Source organism: Cetorhinus maximus, chromosome 22 (assembly GCF_964194155.1).
Source record: "Cetorhinus maximus chromosome 22, sCetMax3.hap1.1, whole genome shotgun sequence".
Lineage (NCBI taxonomy): Eukaryota > Metazoa > Chordata > Chondrichthyes > Lamniformes > Cetorhinidae > Cetorhinus > Cetorhinus maximus.
This window is the reverse complement of record NC_135900.1, coordinates 1,639,321-1,662,846: the sequence shown is the minus strand read 5'-3', so window position 1 is coordinate 1,662,846 and position 23,526 is coordinate 1,639,321. Positions and strand designations below refer to the sequence as shown.

At 45.5% G+C, this 23,526-nt stretch overlaps 1 protein-coding gene across 1 annotated transcript in view; it reads right to left on the bottom strand.

The window, feature by feature from the left end:
• Window positions 1–23,526, bottom strand: part of nav3 (neuron navigator 3) — a 473,245-nt gene that overhangs the window by 285,231 nt on the left and 164,488 nt on the right. The window contains exons 4-5 of the mRNA XM_078567625.1: window positions 13,775–13,847; window positions 3,004–3,250 (exon numbers count right to left, since the gene is read on the bottom strand). Coding sequence (XP_078423751.1) covers window positions 3,004–3,250; window positions 13,775–13,847 — 320 coding nt within the window. The remainder of the gene's footprint in view (window positions 1–3,003; window positions 3,251–13,774; window positions 13,848–23,526) is intronic.

Sequence of the window (23,526 nt, the reverse complement as noted above, 5' to 3'; positions counted from 1 at the left end):
CTACCACAGAGTGCACTACCACAGAGTGCACTACCTCAGAGTGCACTATCACAGAGTACACTACCTCAGAGTGCACTACCACAGAGTGCACTACCTCAGAGTGCAGTGAATGCCAGGACACTGAATAAATTTAAGGAGGAGATAGACAGATTTTTAATTAGTAATGGGTTGAAAGGTTATGGGGAGAGGGCGGGAAATTGGAGTTGAGGCCAAAATGAGATCAGCCATGATCGTAATGAATGGCGGGGCAGACTCGAGGGACTGAATTGCCTACTCCTGCTCCTAGTTCTTATGCTATGTTCTTTAACAGAGGGGTCAAAAACCAGGGGGGCACAAGTTTAAACTAACTAGCAGAAGGATTAGGGGGGAGATAAGGAAAGATATTTTCAGCCAGAGGAGTGTGGAGACTGGAGTTCACTGTGTGAAAAGGCGATGGTGGCAGAAACTCCCACCATATTTAAAAAGTACTTTAATGTTTACTGGAAGAGGCTTGATCTGCAGGGCTCCAGACTGGTGCAGGAAGATGGGATTAGTCTGGGTAACCCTTCATTGACCAGCAGGGACATGATGGGCTGAATAGCCTCTTTCTGTCATAAATTTTCTACAATTTCTATAGGATTTGGATAAATTCTAGAGTGAACCATTTTTATATTTTGAGAGAGCAACTATTACCATGGTATTATCGCATATGGGGAGTCTAACGCTGAGGTTCAGATGTGACTTCTAGCCAAGCAGCTGGCAAATTGTAATGTGGGAGCAGCTCCCAGGAAATTTCTGTCTGCGCACTTTGAGGATGAAGCTGGAGAGCCTCCTCTGTAATATTGTTTATTGTTTTTAAGGTGCATTCATTTGCTAAGGTGGTTTGAGTAATTGTGGGTCTGCCCAATGCCTGGAGAAAACCATGTGAGGAGCTGGGCACCTCCAGGTGTGGCTTCATCCCACACTTCACAGCATATGATAAACAGTTGAAAAGTGTAAATTCGGCTATAGTCCCAGTTAAATCAGTAGTGACCCCAGGACAGAATCGACTGGAACCCATCAGTGAATCAGTAAGATGCAAAGAATACTGGTACATTTTCAGGAATAGTGAACAAGTGGGGAGTGTTCTTAGTGATTTTTACACTCAACCAGCCTATCATGGTTTCACCATCCAATGTTTTTAGCAGGGATAAGTGGTATCAACTGTACTCATCTAAATGTTGTCCTTCTAGATGGTAGTGGTCGTGGGTTTGGAACAAGGCTGTCTAAGGAACATTGGAGAGTTCCTGCAGTGCATCTTGTAAGTGGTACACACTGCTGCTATGGTGTGTCAGTGGTGGAGGGAGTGAATGTTTGCGGATATGGTGCCAATCAAGCGGGCTGCTTTGTCCCGAATGGTGTTGAGATTCTTGAGTGTTGTGGGAGCTGCACTCATCCAGGCAAGTGGCGAGTATTCCATCACACTCATGACTTGTGCCTTGCAGATGGTGGACAGGCTTTGGGGAATCAGGAGGTAGGTTAGTCTCTGAAGAATTCCCAACCTCTGACCTGCTCTTGTAGCCACTGTATTTATATGGCCAGTCCCGTTCAGTTTCTGGTCAATGGCAAGCCCCCAGGGTTCTGGTCATGCTTTTGTGCAGCAAATAAACAATTGTCATGAAGTTATTAATGTATATAATATTATTGGAAAATGTTTTTCTTCTAAAATAGAGGTTTAGTCTGTGGATGCGTCTTAATTGGATTAAAGCCAGCTAGTCTGGGTGCTTTGATATGCACTAGTTTTGAGATATAAACAGAGAGGCAGAGTGCATTTGCATTTTTGAATAAAGTAATCAAGAAGTGGGGTAAAATCTGGCACCTAGCTAGCAGAGACCAAGCAATATGTTTATACTACGAATAAAATTGGTGCTATGAAAATGGTTTTATTGTTAGAAGGTGGAGTTCAAAGAGGCTGGTGATACAATGAGAATTTACATTCAATGGGCTGTGTTAGGTATAACTTCAGCAGTTTTCTGTATGTGGGACAGAGGCAATGTAAGGTCAAAGTAGCTGTCAGCCTCCAACTGTCTCCACAGGAACCAAAGTGAAAGGAACCTCATTTTGAATTTGTAAGGTGAAAATGCTTTCCCTGGTGTCTGGCTAAGTCTATGGATTGCTATTGCCTTAATAGAGATTAGTTTGGGAATTTGTTAAAAGTTATGATAGTAGTAATTTATAGCCATGTCTATATATTTAAATTGTGTAAATTAATAAAATGTTTCATTTAGTTTCATATAAAGCCACTTGAGAACTGATGGTCTGATTCCTGAAATTAGAATTGCATCTCAAACATACCACTTAAAAATATAGGTTATGACAGTTGTTTAAAGTTTCTCTCTGGGATTTTTAAATAACTCAGCTTTGCCAAACTGCTGTGTCATGACACAATGAAAAAGAATAATGCTCAGGAACTCGGTTGAAGATTGTTAACTGGTTGTGCATGAATATTGCAACATTAATAATAACAAAGGACGTGTCCAAATACATGTACATCACAGAAAAAGGCCATTCAGCCCAAATGATCCATGCTGGTCTTTATGCTCCTCCTACTTCTCTTCATCTCATTGTATCAACATATTCTTTTATTCTTTTCTCCCTCATGTGTTTATCCAGCTTCCCCTTAAATGTATCTATGCTATCCCCCTCAACAACAGCCTGTGAGCTCTGCATTCTCACCAGTCTCTGGATTAAGAGGTTTCTTCTGAAGTCTCTATTGGATTTATTGGTAACTATCTTATATTTATAAGATAGAGACTGCTTTAGACATGGATATGGAGGCAACAGAGACTGAGGGATATGGTGGAAAGATAGCTGAGACGGCCTGATCAGCATATCAGCTCTTAGTCTGGAAATTCCCTGTGTTTCAAAGCGTGGGTGCATCGGAAGATAGAAGGTGTCTTCCCTGAGGAGCCGTGTGTTAAAATACTGCAGTGCTGATTTGACCCAGAGCAGTGTCGCTGTACAGGTCAGGGGGTGAAGGCCTACCTGGACTGCATGTCTTGCTGGACCCTCTGCTGACAGACCGAGGCAGCCGCTAATGACTGGTGCTGCACCTGCTGATGGAGCTCAACCAGGTCCTGGTACTGCTGCTGCTGCTGCTGGTACTGCTGCTGCTGCTGCTGCTGGTACTGCTGCTGGTACTGCTGCTGGTACTGCTGCTGCTGCTGCTGCTTATACCGGGACAAGCTGAAAAAGAGTCCTAGAATGGCTTTCAGATTTCCATCTCTTATCTCTACAAAAAGAGAAACAAACACGTTTAAATGATTTTGAACATACCTTTTTTTCCTCATCAGTGATTGATGTCAAGGCAAAGCAGACTTAATTAGGAATTATCGCTACTTCAATAAAACACAAGACCCACTGCAGGGAACTGAGCACAAATCCTAGACTGACACTTCAACGCAACACTCCAATAAACTGTTGCATTCTCAGAGCTGTCATCTTGCAGATGAGACGTTAAGCTAAGACCATAAGGAGAAAGAAGCAGGAGTAGGTCATTCGGCCCATCGAGCCTGTTCCACCTTCAATAAGATCAGGGCGGATCTGACTGTGGCCTTAACTCCACTTTCTTGCCTGACACCCTTAACTCCTTTGTCTATCAAAAATCTGTCTAACTCAGCTTTGAATATATTCAATGACCCAGCCTCCGCTGCTCTCTGGGGAAGAGAATTCCACAGACTAATGACCCTCTGAGAGAAGAAATTCCTCCTCAGCTCCGTCTTAAATGGGAGATATTTTTAAACTGTGGCCCCTGGTTCTAGATTCCCATGAAGGGAAACATAGAAAAGTTACGGCACAGAAAGAGGCCATTCAGCCCATCATGTCTGCACTGGCTGAAAAAAAACTAGCCGCCCATTCTAATCCCACCTTCCAGCACCCACTCCGTAGCCTTGCAGGTTACAGAATCTCAGGTGCAGATCCAGGTACCTTTCAATGAGTTGAGGGTTTCTGCATCAACTGCCAATCTGGGCAGCAAATTCTACACACCCACCACCCTCTGGGTGAAGAAGTTTTCCCTCATGTCCCCTCTAATCCTTCTACCAATCACCTTAAATCTGTGCCCCTGGTAATTGACCCCTCTGCTAGGGGAAACAAGTCTTCTCTGTCTATCCTATAAGATCACTTCTCATTCTTCTAAACTCCTATGACTATAGGCCCAACCTGCTCAATTTTTCCTCATAAGACAAACCCCTTCTTCCCAGGAATCAGCCTAGTGAACCTTCTCTGAAATGCTTCTAATGCAAGCATATCCCTCATTAAGTAAGGAGACCAGAATTGTACACAATACTCTAGGTGAGGTCTCACCAATGCTATGTATAGTTGTAGCAAGACTTCCCTACTTTTACATTCCATCCCTCTTGCGATAAAGGTCAACATCCCATTCACCTTCCTAATTACTTGTTGTACCTACATGCTAACGTTTTGTGATTCATGACTTCAATTATGTAGAAAGATTGGAGAAGATGGAATGTGTTCTCCTTACAGAAGGGAAGGCTGAGAGAAGACTTGATAGAGGTATTCACAATCATGAGGGGTCTGGACAGAGAAGATAGGGAGAAACTGTTCCAACTGGTGAAAGGATGGAGAACCAGAAGACACAGATTTAAGGTAATTGCCAAAATTGCAATGGAGACATGAGGAAAAACTTCCACACATCATGGTTAGGGTCTGGAATGTACTGCCTGGGAGTGTGGGGGAGGCAGATTCAATTGAGGCTTTTAGGAGGGAATTGGATCACCATCTGAAGTGAAAGAATGTGCAAGGTTATGGGGAGAAGGTGGGAGAATGGCACTCAATGAATTGACCATTCGGAGAGCTGATGCAGATGATGGGCTAAATGGCCTCCTTATGCACTGTAATAAATCTGTGCTTCTGTTAAGTACAAGGACACCCAGATCCCCCTGTACCGCAGCATTCTGCAGTCTCTCTCCATTTAAATAATAATCTGCTTTTCTATTCTTCCTGCCAAACTGGACAACCTCACATTTTCCCACATTATAATTGTCAAATTTTTGCCCACTCATTCAACCTACCTATGCCCTTTTGCAGACTCTTTCTATATCCCTCACAACATTGTTTTCCTAACTATCTTTGTATCATTAGGAAACCTGATTCCAATAGAGCTGGTCCCTTCATCCAAGTCATTGATATAGATGGTGAATAGTTGAGGCCCCAGCACTGATCCCTATAACACTCCACTAGTTACAGTTTGCCAACCTGGAAATTACCCATTTATCCCCATTCTATTTCCTATGCATTAGCCAATCTGCCATCCATGCTAATATATCACCCCCAACAGCATGAGTTCTTGTACAGTCACCTTTTACATGGCATCTTATCAAATGCCTTTTGGAAATCTGAATACACTACATCTACTGTTTCCCCTTTATCACTCCTGCTTGTTACATTCTCAAATAAATTTGTCAAACACGGTTTCCCTTCCACAAAACCGTGTTGACACGGAAACAAAAACAAAATACTACAGATGCTGGAGATCTGAAATAATAACAGAAAATGCTGGAAATAGTCAGCAGGTCAGGCAGTGCCTGGGGAGCGAGAAAAAGAGTTAAACATTGCCAGTCAATATACCTTTCATCAGGACTGAAGGGAAATATAAACATTCGAGGCCATGAGCGAGTGAAATTGGGAGGGTAGAAAGAACAAAAGGGGAGGCTTCTAACAGCATGGAGGATGGTGGAGATTAACTGACAAAAGAGTTCATGATACAAAAGGCAAAGGCAGTTCATTATTCTGCCATTCACACCCACTCTGGGCAAAACTACAACCAGTACCATTCCCTTTGACTTTTCTACCATGAACTCTTTTGTCAGTTAATCTCTCTTGCCCTCCGCCCTATCACAGACCCCCGCCTTCTCTCTGGGGCTTCCTCCCCTACCCAGCGCTTTCACTCGCTGAGAAGCTATTCCTTAATTTCTGAAGAAAGGTCCTTGATCTGAAATGTTTAACCCTGGGCAGAATTGTCCCAGAAGTGCGGTAACAGGCATGAAAAATGATGTTTTACCCACTGGCCGCAATGGTGGGTTTTCGCGTGGTATTGTCACCTTCCCACCTCAGTAATTACGCAGCCACAGGAAACTCGCCGTCTCGCTGGCGGGCAGTCTCTGAATCGCCCGCCACACCGTTACCTCACCGCTTCCTCACTCCGGGTATCATATCTAAACTGCAGCCACCCAGACAGTTCTCAATGCCGGCAGCCCAGGACTGCTCCAGTGAAGACATGGCCCTGAAAGCCAAGAGGAGTTCAGTGACCCGTCACTGGAATGCTGTTTGGAGGACCGTCATGATGTCCTCTACCCTCGCCCTGGCTGCAGGAAGTCCATCAGCCTCACCACTCCGGCTTGGTAGGCGATGGCAGTGATGATCAGTGCCAATGCTGCACAGAAGAGGTTGGCCATCCAGTGCAGAAAGAGGATGAATGATCTCATCCATGCTGCCAGGGTAAGGCAACCATCTCATCACTCTAAACTCACACATTCACAAACCCATCACACATTCACTGGCATCTCACTCACTGCCAGCTCAAGGGACATCACCACTCACTCTCTCACACACACCCTCACATCTCCATCTGGCCTCATCCCCTCTGGAGACTGCCTCCTCAGCCCTCACCAACTTGAGGCCACTTGCACAGATCAACATGAGACCCCCACACACCCTGGAATACCCTCCTTCCCCAGTACAGCCCTCCTCCTGCAGCCTCTTCCCTTGCCTGAGGCCACTTCACCCCCTTCCCCAAGCAAACCCTAGCCCTGCAGCCATTGAAAAGCCACCCCCACCTGGCCTGGTAGGTAGAGATCTGCCTGTGAGCCTCCCCTAACAGTGATGTGGTGAAGCCTGGCGCTGATGACCACGAGTCAAGGTAGGCAAACAAACCTCGAAGTCCTGAGTGAGGTGCAGCTGGCCAGATGCACGTTGCTATGTACAGTTGTGAAACACGCTGATGTGCGATCACACTGACGTGCTCGGATGATCCAGCGTGGGGGATGATTCCGGCGAGCAGGGCTTCTAATGAGATACTAAAGTGTTGAAATGAGGTTCCCAACATGCAGCAATGGGAAACGTGGCTCAGCATTGACAAGTGCAGCGGGCGATCGCAAACTGGTTACACAATGCCATAAAACGGATTTTTGGCCCTCTTGCCATATTGTCCGTTTACGCTGCCAACACAAGTGGAAAACTCAGCCCTCTGCTTCTCTCTCCACAGGTGCTGCCTGACCTGTTGCCTATTTCCAGCATTTGCTATTTTTACACCATGATGACTCTCCCTGACAATAATCTGATTTTCTAAATGTCCTGCTACTGCTGTGTCTTTCCTTTCGGGGGCAGATCCCATGGCACTATTTAAGGAAGAGCTGGGGAAGTTGTCCCCAGTGCCCTGGCCATATTCATCCCTTAACCAACATCAAACAGATGACCTATTATCACATGGCTTTTTCTGGGAGCTTGCTGGATGCAAATTGGTTGTTGCATTTCCTACATTACAAAAGTGACTGCGTTTCAAAAGCACTTCATTAGCTGTAAAGCATTTTGGGTTATATCTTGAGGTGCTGCACAGCTGCAAAACATTCCTTTGGCTGGGGGATAAATATTGGTCAGTTCGCTAGGGAGAACTCTCCTGCTCTTCTTTCAATTGTTTCTAGGCATCTCGTAGATCGACCTGAGAGGGCAGACTTCCTGAACTAGACAGCACCTCTGACTCGCTCAGCTTCGGGTGTCACTGGAGGGCAACAGAGGAAGAAAACAAATTCAGAAGTGCTGACAAACTAACAAGACAAATGTGAAATGTCTGGGTTTTGGGAAGTAACATGTTTTTCACGTAGTGCTGTACAGTGACTCAGCCTCAATAGATCAACAGTAAAAATGATCTCTCCGTTAGGAGCAGTCACAGATGGAGTTTATTTTGCAAAGTCAGTTCTACTGACTCACATCCTTCTCCATAGAAGGAGAGAAAGAAATTGGAGAGCCCGGAAAATGAGCAACCATAAATCAGAAGCTCGTTCAGCTGTCCCTGATTGTTAGGTCTCCTCTGTATATTTCAGCACAGAGACCCCAGTTATACTGTATTCCCAGTATTGTCAGTTTTATAATCCCACATTGAAAAGGTCCTCCTTTGGGTTTCTTGATATTAAAGACCCACATTTTGGTAGGTGCCTTTCACAATCTCGGGTCATCGCAAAGCAATGATGACCAGGTTATCTGTTCTAAGTGAAGTTGATTGTTACAGATTTTAACACTGCTCCAAGGGGGTTATTACCATTTCCAGGGGGGGTTAATACTGTTGCAAGGGGGTTATTACTGTGTCTGGGGGGGATTCACAGAATCACAGAATTGTTACAGTGCAGAAGGAGGCCATTTGGCCCTTCATGTCTGAACCGGCTCTCCAAATGAGCAACTCACCTCATGCTGTTCTCCCATCTTCTCCCCATAACCCTGCACATTCTTCCTTTTCAGATAACAGTCTAATTCCCTTCTGAGTGCCTCGATTGAACCTGCCTCCACCACACTCTCAGGCAGTGCAGTCCAGACCCTAACTACTCGCTGCATGAAAAAGTTTTCCCTCATATCACTATTGCTTCTTCTACTTCTACATTAAATCTGCACCCTCTTGTTCTTGATCCTTTCACAAGTGGGAATAGTTTCTCCCTATCCACTCTGTTCAGACCCCTCATGATTTTGAAAACCTTTATCAAATCTCCTCTCAGTCTTCTTTTCTCTAAGGAAAATAGTCCTAACATCTGCCACCTGTCCACCCACTCCACCAACTTGTCTATATCCCTTTGAAGCTCTACACTGTTCTCCTCACAGTTTACAATGCTTCCAAGTTTCGTATCATCTGCATTGAAATTGTCCCCTGAACACCAAGATCTAGGTCATTAATATATATCAGGAAAAGCAAGCATCCCAACATTGATCCCTGGGAAACTCCATTACAAACCTTCCTCTAGCACGAAAAGCATCCATTAACCACTACTCTCTGTTTCCTGTCACTCAGCCAATTTTGTACCCATGATGTTACCGTCCCTTTTATTCCATGAACTACAACCTTGCTGTGGTGCAGTACTGTATCAAATACCTTTTGGAAGTCCATTAAGACCACATCACGACCTCATAGTAGGTAGCAGTGATCATAACTTGATTGAATTTTGCATTCAGTTCAAGGGAGAGAAGAGTGAGTCTAATACTAGTGTTTTGAACTTAAATAAGGGCAATTATAAGGGTATGATGACAGAGCTAGCTAAAATGAAATGGGAAATGAGGTTCAGAGATTTAAGGAGATATCTTGTAACACTCAGCAAAGATACGTTCCAGTGAGAAAGAAAAGCTCTTGGGGAAGGACATGTGATCTGTGACTAACTAAGGAAGATAAAGATAGTATCAAATTGAAAGAAAAAGTGTACAATTCCACAGAGGCGAGTGGCAGGTCAGAAGATGGGATAGAATACAAAATACAGCAAAGAATGTCTAAGAAGAATAATGAGGAGGGAGAAATTAGAGTACAAGAGAAAGCGAGCGAGAAATATAAAAACAGATAGTAAGAGTTTCTAAAGGTATTTAAAAAGGAAAAGAGTAAGTCAAGTGAGTGTTGATCCTTTAGATAGTAAGGATGGGGAATTAATAATGGAAAGTAAGGAAATAGCGGATGAATTGAATGGATATTTTGTGTCTGTCTTCACTGTAGAGGAAACAAGTAACATCCCAGAAATAAGCATGCACCAAGAGGTGAAAGGGAGGGAAAAACTTAAAACAATTACAATCACCAGGGAAAGGGTACTGAGAAAATTATTAGAACTAAAAGCTGACAATTCCCCAAGTCCTGATGGTCTGCAGGATAGGGTCTTAAACAAAGTAGCTACTGAGATAGTAGATGCATTGGTTTTAGTTTTCCAATCTTCCCTAGATTCTGGGAAGGACCCATCAGAAATAAAAATAGCGAATGCTCTATTCAAGATAGGAGAGAGACAGAAAGTAGGAAACTACAGGCCAGTTAGCCTAACATCTGTCACAGGGAAAATGCTGGAGTCTATTATTAAGAAGGTTATAGTGGGGCACTTAGAAAATCTCAATGCTATCAGGCAGAGTCAACATGGTTTTGTGAAAGGGAAATCATGTTTAACTAATTTATTAGAGTTCTTTGAGGAAGTAACAAGCAACGTGGACAAATGGGGAACCTTTAGATGTGATGCACTTAGATTTCCAGAAGGCATTTGATGTCGAAGGTTACTATGCAATATAAGAGCTCATGATTAGGGGGTAACCATTAGCACGGGTAGAGGATTGGTTAGCTAACAGGAAACAGAGAGTAGACATAAATGGGTCATTTTTAGATGGGCAAGATGTAACAAGTGGAGTGCCACAGTGATCAGTGCTGGGGCCTCAACTATTTACAATTTATATCAATGACTTGGATGAAGGGACTGAATGTATTGTAGCTAAATTTGCTAATGACATAAAGATAGGTAGGAAAGTAAATTGTGAAGAGGGCATAAGGATTCTGCAAATGGATATAGACAGATTAAGTGAGTGGGCTAAATTTGACAGATGGAATATAATGTGTGAAAATGTGTACTTCTCCACTTTGGCAGGAAGAATAGAAAAGCAGCAAATTATTTAAATAGAGAGAGACTGCAGAACTCTGAGGTACAGAGGGATCTGGGTGTCCTGGTACATGAATCAGGAATTGTTGGAATACAGGTACAGCATGTGATTAGGAAGACAAATGAAATGTTGTTGTTTATTGCGAGGGGTGTGGAATATAAAAGTAGGGATATTTTGCTACAGTTGTATAGGGCGTCAGTGAGACCACATCTCGAGAACCGTGTACAGTTTTGGGCTCCTTATTTAAGAAAGGACATATCTGCATTAGAAGCAGTTCAGAGAAGGTTTACTCGACTGATTCCTGGGATGGGGGTGGTGAGGGTTTATCTTATGAGGAAAGGTTGGACAGGCTGGGCCTGTATCCAATGGAATTTAGAAGAATGAGAGGTGACCTTATTGAAACACATAAGATCCTGAGGGGACTTGGCAGGTTGGATGCTAAAAGGATGTTTCCCCTTGTGGGAGAGAATAGAACTAGGGAACATAGTTTAAAGATAAGGGTCTCCATTTAAGACAGAGATGAGGAGAATTTTTTTCTCTCAGAGGGTCATTAGTCTGTGGAATTCTCTTACCCAGAGTGCGGTAGAGGCAGGGTCAAGTTAGAAGACTACTGCTCTCAAGGCTGTCTTAGATAGGTTCTTGATTGACAAGGGAGTCAAAGGGTATAGGGGGTAGGTGTAATGTGGAGTTGAGACAACAATCCGATCAGCCATCATCTTATTGAATGGTGAAGTAGCTTCGAGGGGCCGAATGGCCTGCTCCTGCTCCTAATTCGTATGTTTGTTCATTATCTACGGCTTTAATGCTCCTCTGTTGGGGTAGTTACTGTGTCTGGTGGGTTAATGCTGTTCTATTGGGGTAATTACTGTGTCTGGTGGGTTAATACTGTTCTATTGGGGTAATTACTGTGTCGGGGGGTGGGGTTAATGCTGTACTATGGGGGTTATTTCTGTGTTCAGGTTTTGTCGGGGTGGGGGGGTGGAAATTAATGCAATTCTTGAGCACAGAATCTAGGATCTCAGTGCAGTGCTGGATAGTTAAACCAAGGCTCCATCTAACCTCCCCAGTGGAGGTAAGTGACCCTACAGCATTATTCTAAGAAGATCAGGGGAGCTTTTCCTAGTGTCCTGGCCAATTCAGCCAACAGCTAAAAATCTAGTCATTATCATGTTTCTTTCTGTGGGATCTTGCTGTGTGTAAATTGGTTGCTGTGTTTGCTACATTACAACAGTAACTACACTTTAAAATTATCTCATTGGCTGTTTTGGGATGTCCTGAGTTCATGTCGTCACTATAGAAATGCGAATGCTTTCTTCTCACAACTCCTTAAGTAGTTCAAAGTCATTGATGCTGTCAGTTTCCTTCTGTAAATGTTGAAGGTATAAGGTCTTTCACTTTATGAGCATATGGATAGCATAAACCTCTGCCCCTCATTCATTTTTGTGTGTTTTTGGGTTGTTGATGCTATTGGTCCTTTGTGTTCTGATTTAGTACTTATTCACCAATGAGGAAAGAGCCTTTTCTAAATCTTCAAGCCAATGGAATTGAAAAAGGACAGAGGGTGAGTAGACCATTATTGACTAAATCAGACTGAGTTGCCTGGCATCAGTCCTTTAGCCAGGACTCCTGGGCTATATTTGGTCCCTGGTGTATCAATGGACTATTCCAATCCTGTGGATTCTCTCGTGTCCAACTTGTAAAATTCCAAAAGTGCTTGGAATTCCCGTATTAGTGCATTGCTCCGGGATGTCTGGGTACTTGGGAATCTCTTGAATTTCAAGTATTGACACTCCGCATTCCTTCCCAATTCATGTGGACCATCCCATATTATTTACAGAAGAGTTTCAGCAATAAGAGACAGAGCTGAAGTTTGAAGGTGAATGCACAACAACAACTTGCATTTAAATAGCACCTCTAATATAGTAAACCCCCTCACCCTCCCCCGGGGCCCTTACACGAGCGGTTATCAAATGACATTTGACACCAAGCCACATAAGGAGATAACCAGAGGCCATAAATATTAGAGCTTCCTCAAAAGAGCTTTGGAAAATGTCAGGAGAAGATTCTTTCATCCATAGGGCTCTTAGGAAACTGGTTTCAGTGGCAGGAGGGTCGGTAACCAGAGGAGACAGATTTAAGATAATTGGCATAAGAATTAGAGAGAGAGATGAGAACTTATGTTTTTACAAAGTAAGCCATTGTGATCTGAAAAGGCAGTGGAAGCAGATTCAATAGTAACTTTCAAAAGGCAATTGGACAAATACTTCAAACAATTTGCAGGCCTATGGGGAAGGACAGGGGAGTGGGACTAATTGGATAGTTCTTTCCAAGCGGCAACACAGGCACAAAGGGCCGAATGACCTTCTGTGCTGTAAAAATCTAAACGTAATTGAAAACAGATCGTGACATTGCAATAGAGGAGATCACAGAGTTAGTTTGTCATGGCTTTATAAAATTGTTCTGTCTCAGGAAGATCCAAGGCTGGCATTCATCATGCTTCTTGCTCGGTTACAGCAGAGGGCAGTTAAGAGTTGGAGTCACCGATAGGACTGTCTTTAACCATGCTGGCCTAAAGGACTGAAGTGAATCCATTGGATTTTTATGACAATCTAACAGCTTTTTTCAAACTGAATTCAAATCCTCAAAGTAGGATTTTGCAATAGAATATTAACCATAATCTTATTGAATCGCAGAATGGGCTCAAAGGGCAGAATGGCCAACTCCAGTTCCTATTTCTTATGTTCTTCTGAACTAACACTCTCTGAATTATTATTACATTGAAAAAGAATATGATCCAGTCAGTGTGTAAACAGGAAATCAGTGAGATCGTCTGATCAATTGGAAAATGATCTCCCACCCCAAACAGTTGGGAGTTCCAAACCCAAACTGTAGCTCCTTTTGGTAGTTGGGGTTCTGAGGCCCGGTTTCCTATCCTGTGGTAGAAAGGATTGGGGAATGTTGGGGTGGGGTGGGTTTCATTTTGGGCACTGGACAGTCACAGGCCTTAGGAAGAGGAAATGGAAGGGGTTTGCATGCAAATCAATTCTCTCTAGACCAACCCAAGCACCAATCAACTCTATCCATCCTTGATGAAACAGAAAGTGGCTATCAAGTCAATGAGAGAAAGACCTGTACTAACCTTCAGCTGAAAGACTTTGAATATGAACTCCCCTCACTGCTAGAAAACTGAGACAAGCATCGACATTCTCAATCTGGAAAAGAGCAGAAAGGAAATATGATTAACCGAACAACTTCTAAAACTCCCGAAATACAGCGAAAGCTGCGAATGCTTCACATTCATTTCATACTGACCCATTCAGCAAAAATCTCCCAAGGAAGGATTAAACCTAATTTGGAGATTGCTATAAAGCTCTCATTGTCCCCACGTTTTGCAGGATGTGAAAGAATTCATCGATGCCTAATTTGGGACAGCATGCCAACAATTCAACCTACGTAAAGTGTGACTGGATTTTGTACACTGCAAATGTCAGACAATGAAGGCCCAGTGAATAGTGCCCAGTGAACGTATCTACATGGAGGAGTGGATCATTGCCCAAAGTGACAGAGTGCAATGTGACACAGTGGCAGCTGTACCATAGTTATAGTGTCAGAGTGTGGTAAACGTCAATCTCTGAGCGCTCCTGAGAACAGCTGAAAACTCGTTCCAATGTAGCTGCTTTGTGCAATTTCCAGCAGGATTCATTTCATTGCAAAAAAAAACCCCTTCAACTGAAACTCATTGAATGTCTTCAGCTCCTGAAGCTTTCTGAGAGAAAGAAAAGGAAAAAATACAAAAAGAGAAAAGAAGAGAAAGAGAGAAACAACAAGAGAGAAAGGAAGGGAAGCAGAGAAAAAGAGAAAGGAATAGGGAAAGATAGAAAGAAATAGAAATGGGGAAAGAAAACTATAGGCAGAGTGAAAGAGTGAAAGAAAAGAGGAAAAATAGTCATTTAAAAACTATTGCATTTATATGGACTCAGGATTTTTTTTTAAGGAGCCCAATTTGAGCATAGCAAGATCCCACAATAGCTATTAAGGAAATGATCTGTTTTAGTGTTGCTGGCTGAGCAATAACAATTGGCCTAGACACCAGGGTCAGCTCCCCTGTGAATTGTGGACATGCGATATTTTACCTCCGCCCGTGAGGGAAGACATGGCCTCGATTTAACATCACATTCAAAGGACAGTACCTCCAACAGTGCAGCACTCCCTCAGAACTGCACTTGGGATCGTCAACTTAGATTTTGTGCTCAAGTCTCTGGAGTAGGACTCAAACCATCGAGCTGCTGACACTGAAGTGAGAGAGCTGCAAATTGAGCCACAGCTGAGGCCCTCGAAGGTACATGTGTGAGTTGGGAGTCTGACAAGGCTTCTGGCACCTAGCAGTGGTTGGAGACTTTGGGGCTGGAGGCACGAGGAGGTTGATATCTGACTAACTTTGGGTTTTTAAGAAAAGATAAGGCTAAATCGTCAAAATAATTTGTTCTTCAATGATCAAAAACATTACCTTGCAAGCAAAGTAAACCATTCCTATTTGATGCCCAAAAATCAGAATAAAACACATGTTCTTGCTGTTATGCATTTATCAAATCATTGAGTTCTTTTGTGCTCAGATTTATTAAAAGCATCTCAGTGGAGAAAGAGAACAGTGAGTATTGCTCTGTGATCCAATTGAACATCAATAATGGCATTTTGAGAAAATAAAAACAATCTCACCAGCATCAGTAAATCTAAGAAGCTGGGTTACTCTGTCCAAAAACACAGTCATATTCCAAGCAGGTCAGACACCAAGCTAACGCAGAAGAGAGACGCTTTTTAAGTAACTCTGCAGAAATTTATGAAGAGAAAGCAGCCAAGAAAACCATCTTCAAAGAGATATCTAATAGATCACACTGGCACAGTCTAACAGAGATACTGGCAAACTGCAAAACCCACTCACTATTGCTCATTTGGTGAGCATACACAGTAAGTCAAGTTACCGGAGGTTAGGATATTCCAGACATTAGTCGATGCTCCACAACACAGCAGCTGGGAGTCAGCCAGAGCTGCTAAGAAAATAAGTCTTTTTTTTTTATTCATTCACAGGGTGTGGGCTTCGCTGGTTGGCCCAGCATTTATTGCCCATCCTTAATTGCCCTTGAGAAGGTGGTGGTGAGCTGCCTTCTTGAACCGCTGCAGTCCATGTGGTGTGGGTACACCCACAGTGCTGTTAGGGAGGGAGTTCCAGGATTTTGACCCAGCGACAGTGAAGGAACGGTGATATATTTCCAAGTCAGGATGGTGAGTGACTTGGAGGGGAACTTCCAAGTGGTGGTGTTCCCATTTGTCTGCTGCCCTTGTCCTTCTAGATGGTAGTGGTCGTGGGTTTGGAAGGTGCTGTCGAAGGAACATTAGTGAATTCCTGCAGTGTATCTTGTAGATGGTACACACTGCTGCTACTGTGCGTCGTTGGTGGAGGGAGTGAATGTTTGTGGATGTGGTGCCAACCAAGCGGGCTGCTCTGTCCTGGACAGTGTCGAGCTTCTTGAGTGTTGTGGGAGCTGCACTCACCCAGGGAAGTGGGGAGTATTCCATCACAGTCCTGACTTGTGCCTTGTAGATGGTGGACAGGCTTTGGGGAGGCAGGAGGTGAGTTACTCTCTGCAGGATTCCCAGCCTCTGACCTGCTCTGGTAGCCACAGTATTTATCTGGCTAGTCCAGTTCAGTTCCTGAGTTCAGGTCAATTCCCTCTTTCTGAACATGCGCCAAGACAATAAAATATTAGAGGTTTCAACAGAGGAACTGTAGGAGGCCATCTAGACCCCTTCAGTTTGTTTTGCCATTCAGTTAGATCACAGTTGGTCTGTATGGCAACTGCATTTACCTATCTTGGGTCTGTAACTTACCAAACAAAAATCTAGCAACTGATTGATCCCCAGCCTGGAAATCAGGTGGTCAGCAGGATTTCCCCTGCACAGTGACATTTGCAGTAGGATCACAATCATTTTTACAATTACTCTGTAACCTCAGATTGAACAGACAGAGACACTTCGGGCCCTCACACTAACTACTGACTGTTAGACCAATGGCAGGTTGGAATGAGACTCCCATCACCTGCAAATACCAGCCGTATGTCACCTTTTTGCTGTTCATAAGGAAAGGAAAGACTTGCATTTATATAGTGCCTTTCACATCCTTAGGAACGTCCCAAAAGGCTTTTCAACCATGGAAGTATTTTTCAAGTGTAGCCACTGTGGTAAAGTAGGAAATACAGCCAATTTATTTTGCACAGCAAGCTCCCATAAACAGCAGTGTGATAAAGAGCAGGTAATCTGATTTGTTCAGTAATGTTGGTTGAGGGATAAATATTGATCGGGGACCTGGAGACTCTTTGACTAGTGCCTGGGGGTAAAGCCTCATCTCATCTTGCTGCTTTGAGCAGGCTGTTGGCTGCCTGTGCAGTGTGATCTGAATCACTGCCACACTACAAACCCACAATACCTAGAGGGAAAATTGGTATTGGAATCATTTACATCCATTCAAGAGGGCAGATGGAGCCTTGGCTTAATATCTCATCCAAAAGACTGACCCTCTGACAGTGCAGCACTCCCTCAGTACTGACCCTCCGGGCAGTGCAGCACTCCCTCAGTACTGATCCCCTGACAGTGCAGCACTCCCTCAGTACTGACCCTCCGGGCAGTGCAGCACTCACTCAGTACTGACCCTCTGACAGTGCAGCACTCCCTCAGTACTGACCCTCTGACAGTGCAGCACTCCCTCAGTACTGACCCTCTGACAGTGCGGCGCTCCCTCAGTACTGACCCTCTGACAGTGCGGCACTCCCTCAGTACTGACCCTCTGACAGTGCAGCACTCCCTCAGTACTGACCCTCTGACAGTGCAGCACTCCCTCAGTACTGACCCTCTGACAGTGCAGCACTCCCTCAGTACTGACCCTCTGACAGTGCAGCACTCCCTCAGTACTGACCCTCCGGGCAGTGCAGCACTCCCTCAGTACTGACCTTCCGACAGTGCAGCACTCCCTCAGTACTGACCCTCTGATAGTGCAGCACTCCCTCATTACTGACCATCTGACAGTGCAACACTCCCTCAGTACTGACCTTCCGACAGTGCAGCGCTCCCTCAGTACTGACCCTCCGACAGTGCAGCACTCCCTCAGTACTGACCCTCTGACAGTGCAGCACTCCCTCAGTACTGACCATCTGACAGTGCAGCACTCCCTCAGTACTGACCCTCTGACAGTGCAGCACTCCCTCAGTACTGACCCTCTGACAGTGCAGCACTCCCTCATTACTGACCCCCTGACAGTGCAGCACTCCCTCAGTACTGACCTTCCGACAGTGCAGCACTCCCTCATTACTGACCATCTGACAGTGCAGCACTCCCTCAGTACTGACCCTCCAACAGTGTGGCGCTCCCTCAATAGTGACCCTCCGACAGTGCAGCGCTCCCTCAGTACTGACCCTCCGACAGTGCGGCACTCCCTCAGTACTGACCCTCCGACAGTGCGGCACTCCCTCAGTACTGACCCTCCGACAGTGCGGCACTCCCTCAGTACTGACCCTCCGACAGTGCGGCACTCCCTCAGTACTGCACTGGCAGTCTGCCTGTGGTTTGTTCCCAAGTCTCTGGAGTGGAACCAGAATCTAGGACCTTCTAACCCAGAGGCAAGAGCACCACCCACAGAGCCATGGCTGACTCCAGTTCTGTGTAAACACAGACAGGTTAAGAATTTTTATCCATGGCCCATGTATTTTGGCTGTGCTGCATTCTAGTGAGTCAGCACAGTGAGTGTTTCCTTGTACAAAGGCAAACTAAAATTATAACTGCACAAAATAATCCTGTTGAAACCGGGTGGGGGGGGGTGGGTGGGGAGGTAATGATGGAAAGCAGCAATGACTCAACTGTCAGATGGGGTTGATTAAGAAAAAGCAGCATTAAACATATTCCATCCAAAAACATTTTAACCTTGGCTTTTATCAAATGCAAAAACAGCAATTGAGTTGGGGCAAAAATTAAACTTCAATTTTCCCTCATTTCAAATCAAATGTCTTCACATTTACGTGAAGTATAAAAGTCACTAACAATATTCCAGAGGGTGACTTGTGACTAAGTGAAGGCTTTTCTGTGCCAGACGCCTCCCTCACCTGTTACCCTGCCCCAATTTCTGCGAGAGATCCACTTAACTGTACCCACTTTAATGAGAGTTCATCAGTCTTTCCCTTCATTCCACATGGGCAAAGATGTCATCGCGAAAAACTCAGATATTACCCGAAACCTTGATTGGGGCATCGGCAGGGGAATTACATCCAAAATTCACTTGAAATTGCACTGGTTAAGGTTAGCTTTGGCGTCAAGTTTCAGCTAAAATTCATCTGCAGAGTCACACTTAAAATATTCCTGGAGCCAGCACAATCAGGAATCTTTAATCAAATGAGAATTGTTTCAGTTTTTCCATCAAAAGGTATTCCTTCCTGTGTTTAAGAGCAGTAACCCTGACTCAGCTTTTATTAACAAGGATGACAATGGGTTTATCACGAAGACCAACTTCTAATAAGGGTGTCCAGTTCTCCCACTGTGAGTCATCAGATTTAAAATCACTGAAAATGACTTCAAAAGTCTACGCTGAACCATTTAATAGCTTCATTGGTTTCGTAGTAAATTAATTATTTTTTGACATGAAAATATTGTGCAACATGCGACCACAGCCTGTGTGTTTCCCTGAACCAGTGAATCTTCCAATTTCCCCGGGGGGTGGGTCCAGGGTTCTGGGCGGGGCCAGATCTGGATGAATTGAAATGAGATACCGACAATCAGGGAGGTTCAATGGATTTGGAACTAACTCGGCTGCACTTAAAATTCCCCCATCTTTCCTGCTGCCTCAGCTGTTTCCATTGGTTGAGGCTGATACAAACAAGCAGACGCTCGGATAATCCCTCTCACAAATTGGGAAATCGACCACACAGATAAAACAAAACAAAACATCCTCTCTGTTGGCTGAATGGAAAAGAAGATGCCCATTTATGTAACGATCACCGGACATCTCAAATAGCTTTACAGTCAATGAAGTACTTTGGATGTGTACTCACTGCTGTAATGTGTACTCACTGCTGTAATGTGTACTCACTGCTGTAATGTGTACTCACTGCTGTAATGACCAGATAATTATTTTTAGTGATTTTAATTGAGGTATGAATTTTGGCCAGGACACCAGGCAGAACTCCCACCTCTTCTTCAAAATAGTGGCTACAGAATCTTTTGTGCCCGTTTGAGGGGGTGTCAGGGCATCTTGTTAACATGTCCTCTTAAAAACAGCACCTCCAACAGTGCAGCACTCCCTCAGTATCTCGGTAAGCTAATTGGTGCTAGCCTAGTCTGCTCTCCCTCAGGGCAAAGAGCAAACTAGAACTGGGCACAACACCAGTCATCTGGGAGCAAACAGCCAAGAGCATTAGCTGACTAGTTGTGAAGTGCATAAAAATTAATTGAAATTTCCTTAACGTAAGTGTTTTTGCTAATGACTGCCGGGCACAAAGTGTCTGGGAAGTGACTTCTGTCTGATCCCTGACAATGAAATGATTTGTAGCTGTTTAGGCCAGTCTGTGTGAGTAGCAGCCTGGCTCCTGTGTTTAGAAAAAAAGGCCAAGGAGAAAATAGCAGGACTGCGATGTTAGACTGAAATGTTATTGATTGATCCTGGACTGCAATCAATAAATATGTGGCCTCCGTCCATACATTGGTCCAAAGTGACCAAGATAATTTAAACACTCTCTGAGTTTTGCACGCTCAGTGTTTGGCAAACCTAGAGTTTTGACAGGCTCAGTGCGTGATACACTCGCAGGTTTGACACACTCGGTGTTTGATGGCCTCAATGTTTGACACGCTCGCCGTGCGACACGGCAGGTGTTTAGCACACTCGCTGTTCAACCCACTCGATGCTTTGACATACAGTGATTGACAGACTCAGTGTTTGACACACTCGGTGTTTAACTCACCCAATTTTGACACACTCGGGGTAGAGTTTTGCCCTCGGTTGGAGTGCGGGCCCCACCGGCTCGGCGGTGAGCGGACAGCCGACCCCCACCACCGAAACGGGTGGGGCCCGCCGCCATTTTGAGTGCCGGGCCAATTAAGGCCCACCCAGAGGCCTGCCCGACGGGAAGCGCTATGGAGCTGTGCACTTCCTGTGCTGGGGGGGAGGGGGGAGGGATTCCCCATCTGTCAGAGAACACACTGCTCCCTGAGGAAACGTGTTTGACGCGTTCGGTGTTTGACACGTTCGGTGTTTGACACGTTCGGTGTTTGACGCGTTCGGTGTTTGACATGTTCGGTGTTTGACACGTTCGGTGTTTGACGCGTTCGGTGTTTGACATGTTCGGTGTTTGACACGTTCGGTGTTTGACACGTTCGGTGTTTGACACATTCGGTGTTTGACGCGTTCGGTGTTTGACGCGCTCGGTGTTTGACACATTCGGTGTTTGACGCGTTCAGTGTTTGACACGTTCGGTGTTTGATGCGCTCGGTGTTTGACGCGCTCGATGTTTGACGCGTTCGGTGTTTGAAACATTCGGTGTTTTAAGCGCTCGGTGTTTGACGCGCTCGGTGTTTGACGCACTCGTTGTTTGACACGCTTGGTGTTTGACACACTCGGTGTTTGATGCGCTCGGTGTTTGACACGCTCGGTGTTCGACGCACTCGGTGTTTGACGCGTTCGCTTTTTGACGCGTTTGGTGTTTGACGCTTTTGCTGTTTGACGTACTCGTTGTTTGATGCGTTCGGTGTTTGACGCATTCGCTGATTGACGCGTTCGCTGTTTGACACGTTCGGTGCTCGACGCACTCGGTGTTTGACACGCTCGGTGTTTGATGCGCTCAGTGTTTGACGCGCTCGGTGTTCGACGCACTCGGTGTTTGACACATTCGGTGTTTGACGCACTCGGTGTTTGACACACTCGGTGTTTAACACGTTCGATGTTTGACACTCTCGGTCTTCAGCGCGTCGGTGTTCAACGCGCTCGGTGTTTGACACGTTCGGTGTTTGACACGTTCGGTGGTTGACGCGCTCGGTGTTTGACGCGTTCGGTGTTTGACGCGCTCGGTGTTTGACACACTCGGTGTTTGACGCGTTCGGTGTTTGACGCGCTCGGTGTTCAACGCGCTCGGCGTTCGGCGCGCTCGGTGTTTGACGTTTTTGACGTGTTTGGTATTTGACGCACTCGGTGTTCAATGCGCTCGGTGTTCGACGCGTTCGGTGTTTGACATGTTTCGTGTTTGACGTGTTCGGTGTTTGACGCACTCGGTGTTCAATGCGCTCGGTGTTTGACACGTTCGGTTTTTGACACGTTCGGTGTTTGACGCGCTCAGTGTTTGACGTTTTTGACATGTTTGGTATTTGACGCGCTCTGTATTCAACATGCTCAGTGTTCGACGCGCTTGGTGTTTGACATGTTTCATGTTTGACGTGTTCGGTGTTTGACGCACTCGGTGTTTGACGTGCTCGGTGTTTGACGCGTTCGGTGTTTGATGCGTTCGGTGTTTGACGCGTTCGCTTTTTGAGGCGTTTGGTGTTTGACGCGCTCGATGTTTGACGCGCTCGGTGTTTGACGCGCTCAGTGTTTGACGTTTTTGAAGTGTTTGGGATTTGACGCGTTCTGTAGTCAACATGCTCAGTGTTCGACGTGCTTGGTGTTTGACATGTTTCGTGTTTGACGTGTTCGGTGTTTGACACACTCGGTGAATGACGTGCTCGGTGTTTGACGCGTTCGGTGTTTGATGCGTTCGGTGTTTGACGCGTTCGCTTTTTGAGGCGTTTGGTGTTTGACGCGCTCGATGTTTGACGCGCTCGGTGTTTGACGCGCTCAGTGTTTGACGTTTTTGAAGTGTTTGGGATTTGACGCGTTCTGTAGTCAACATGCTCAGTGTTCGACGTGCTTGGTGTTTGACATGTTTCGTGTTTGACGTGTTCGGTGTTTGACACACTCGGTGAATGACGTGCTCGGTGTTTGACGCGTTCGGTGTTTGATGCGTTCGGTGTTTGACGCGTTCGCTTTTTGAGGCGTTTGGTGTTTGACGCGCTCGATGTTTGACGCGCTCGGTGTTTGACGCGCTCGGTGTTCGACACATTCGGTGTTTGACGCGCTCGGTGTTTGACGCGCTCGGTGTTTGACGCGCTCGGTGTCTGACGCGCTCGGTGTTTAACGCGCTCGGTGTTTGACACGTTCAGTGTTCGACGCGTTCGGTGTTCGGCGCGCTCGGTGATCGACACGTTTGGTGTTTGACGCGTTCGGTGTTCGACGCACTCGGTGTTTGACGCGCTCGGTGTTTCACACGTTCGGTGTTTGACGCGCTCGGTGTTTGACGCGCTCGGTGTTTGACGCGTTCGGTGTTCGATGCGTTCGGTGTTCGACGCGCTCGGTGTTTGACACGTTCGGTGTTTGACGAGTTCGGTGTTCGGCGCGCTCGGTGTTCGACACGTTCGGTGTTTAACGCGTTCGGTGTTCGACGTGCTCAGTATTTGACACGCTCGGTGTTCGACACGTTCGGTGTTCGGCGCGCTCGGTGTTCGACACGTTCGGTGTTTAACGCGTTCGGTGTTCGACGTGCTCAGTATTTGACACGTTCGCTGTTTGACTCGTTCGGTGTTTGACGCGCTCGGTGTTTGACGCGTTTGCTGTTTGACGCGTTCGGTGTTTGACGCGTTCGGCATTTGACACGTTCGATGTTTGACGCGCTCGGAGTTTGACACATTCAGTGTTTGACGCGCACCGTGTTCGACGCACTCGGTGTTTGACGCGCTCGGTGTTTGATGCGCTCGGTGTTTGACGCATTCGCTGATTGACGCGTTCGCTGTTTGACACGTTCGGTGTTCGACGCACTCGGTGTTTGACACGCT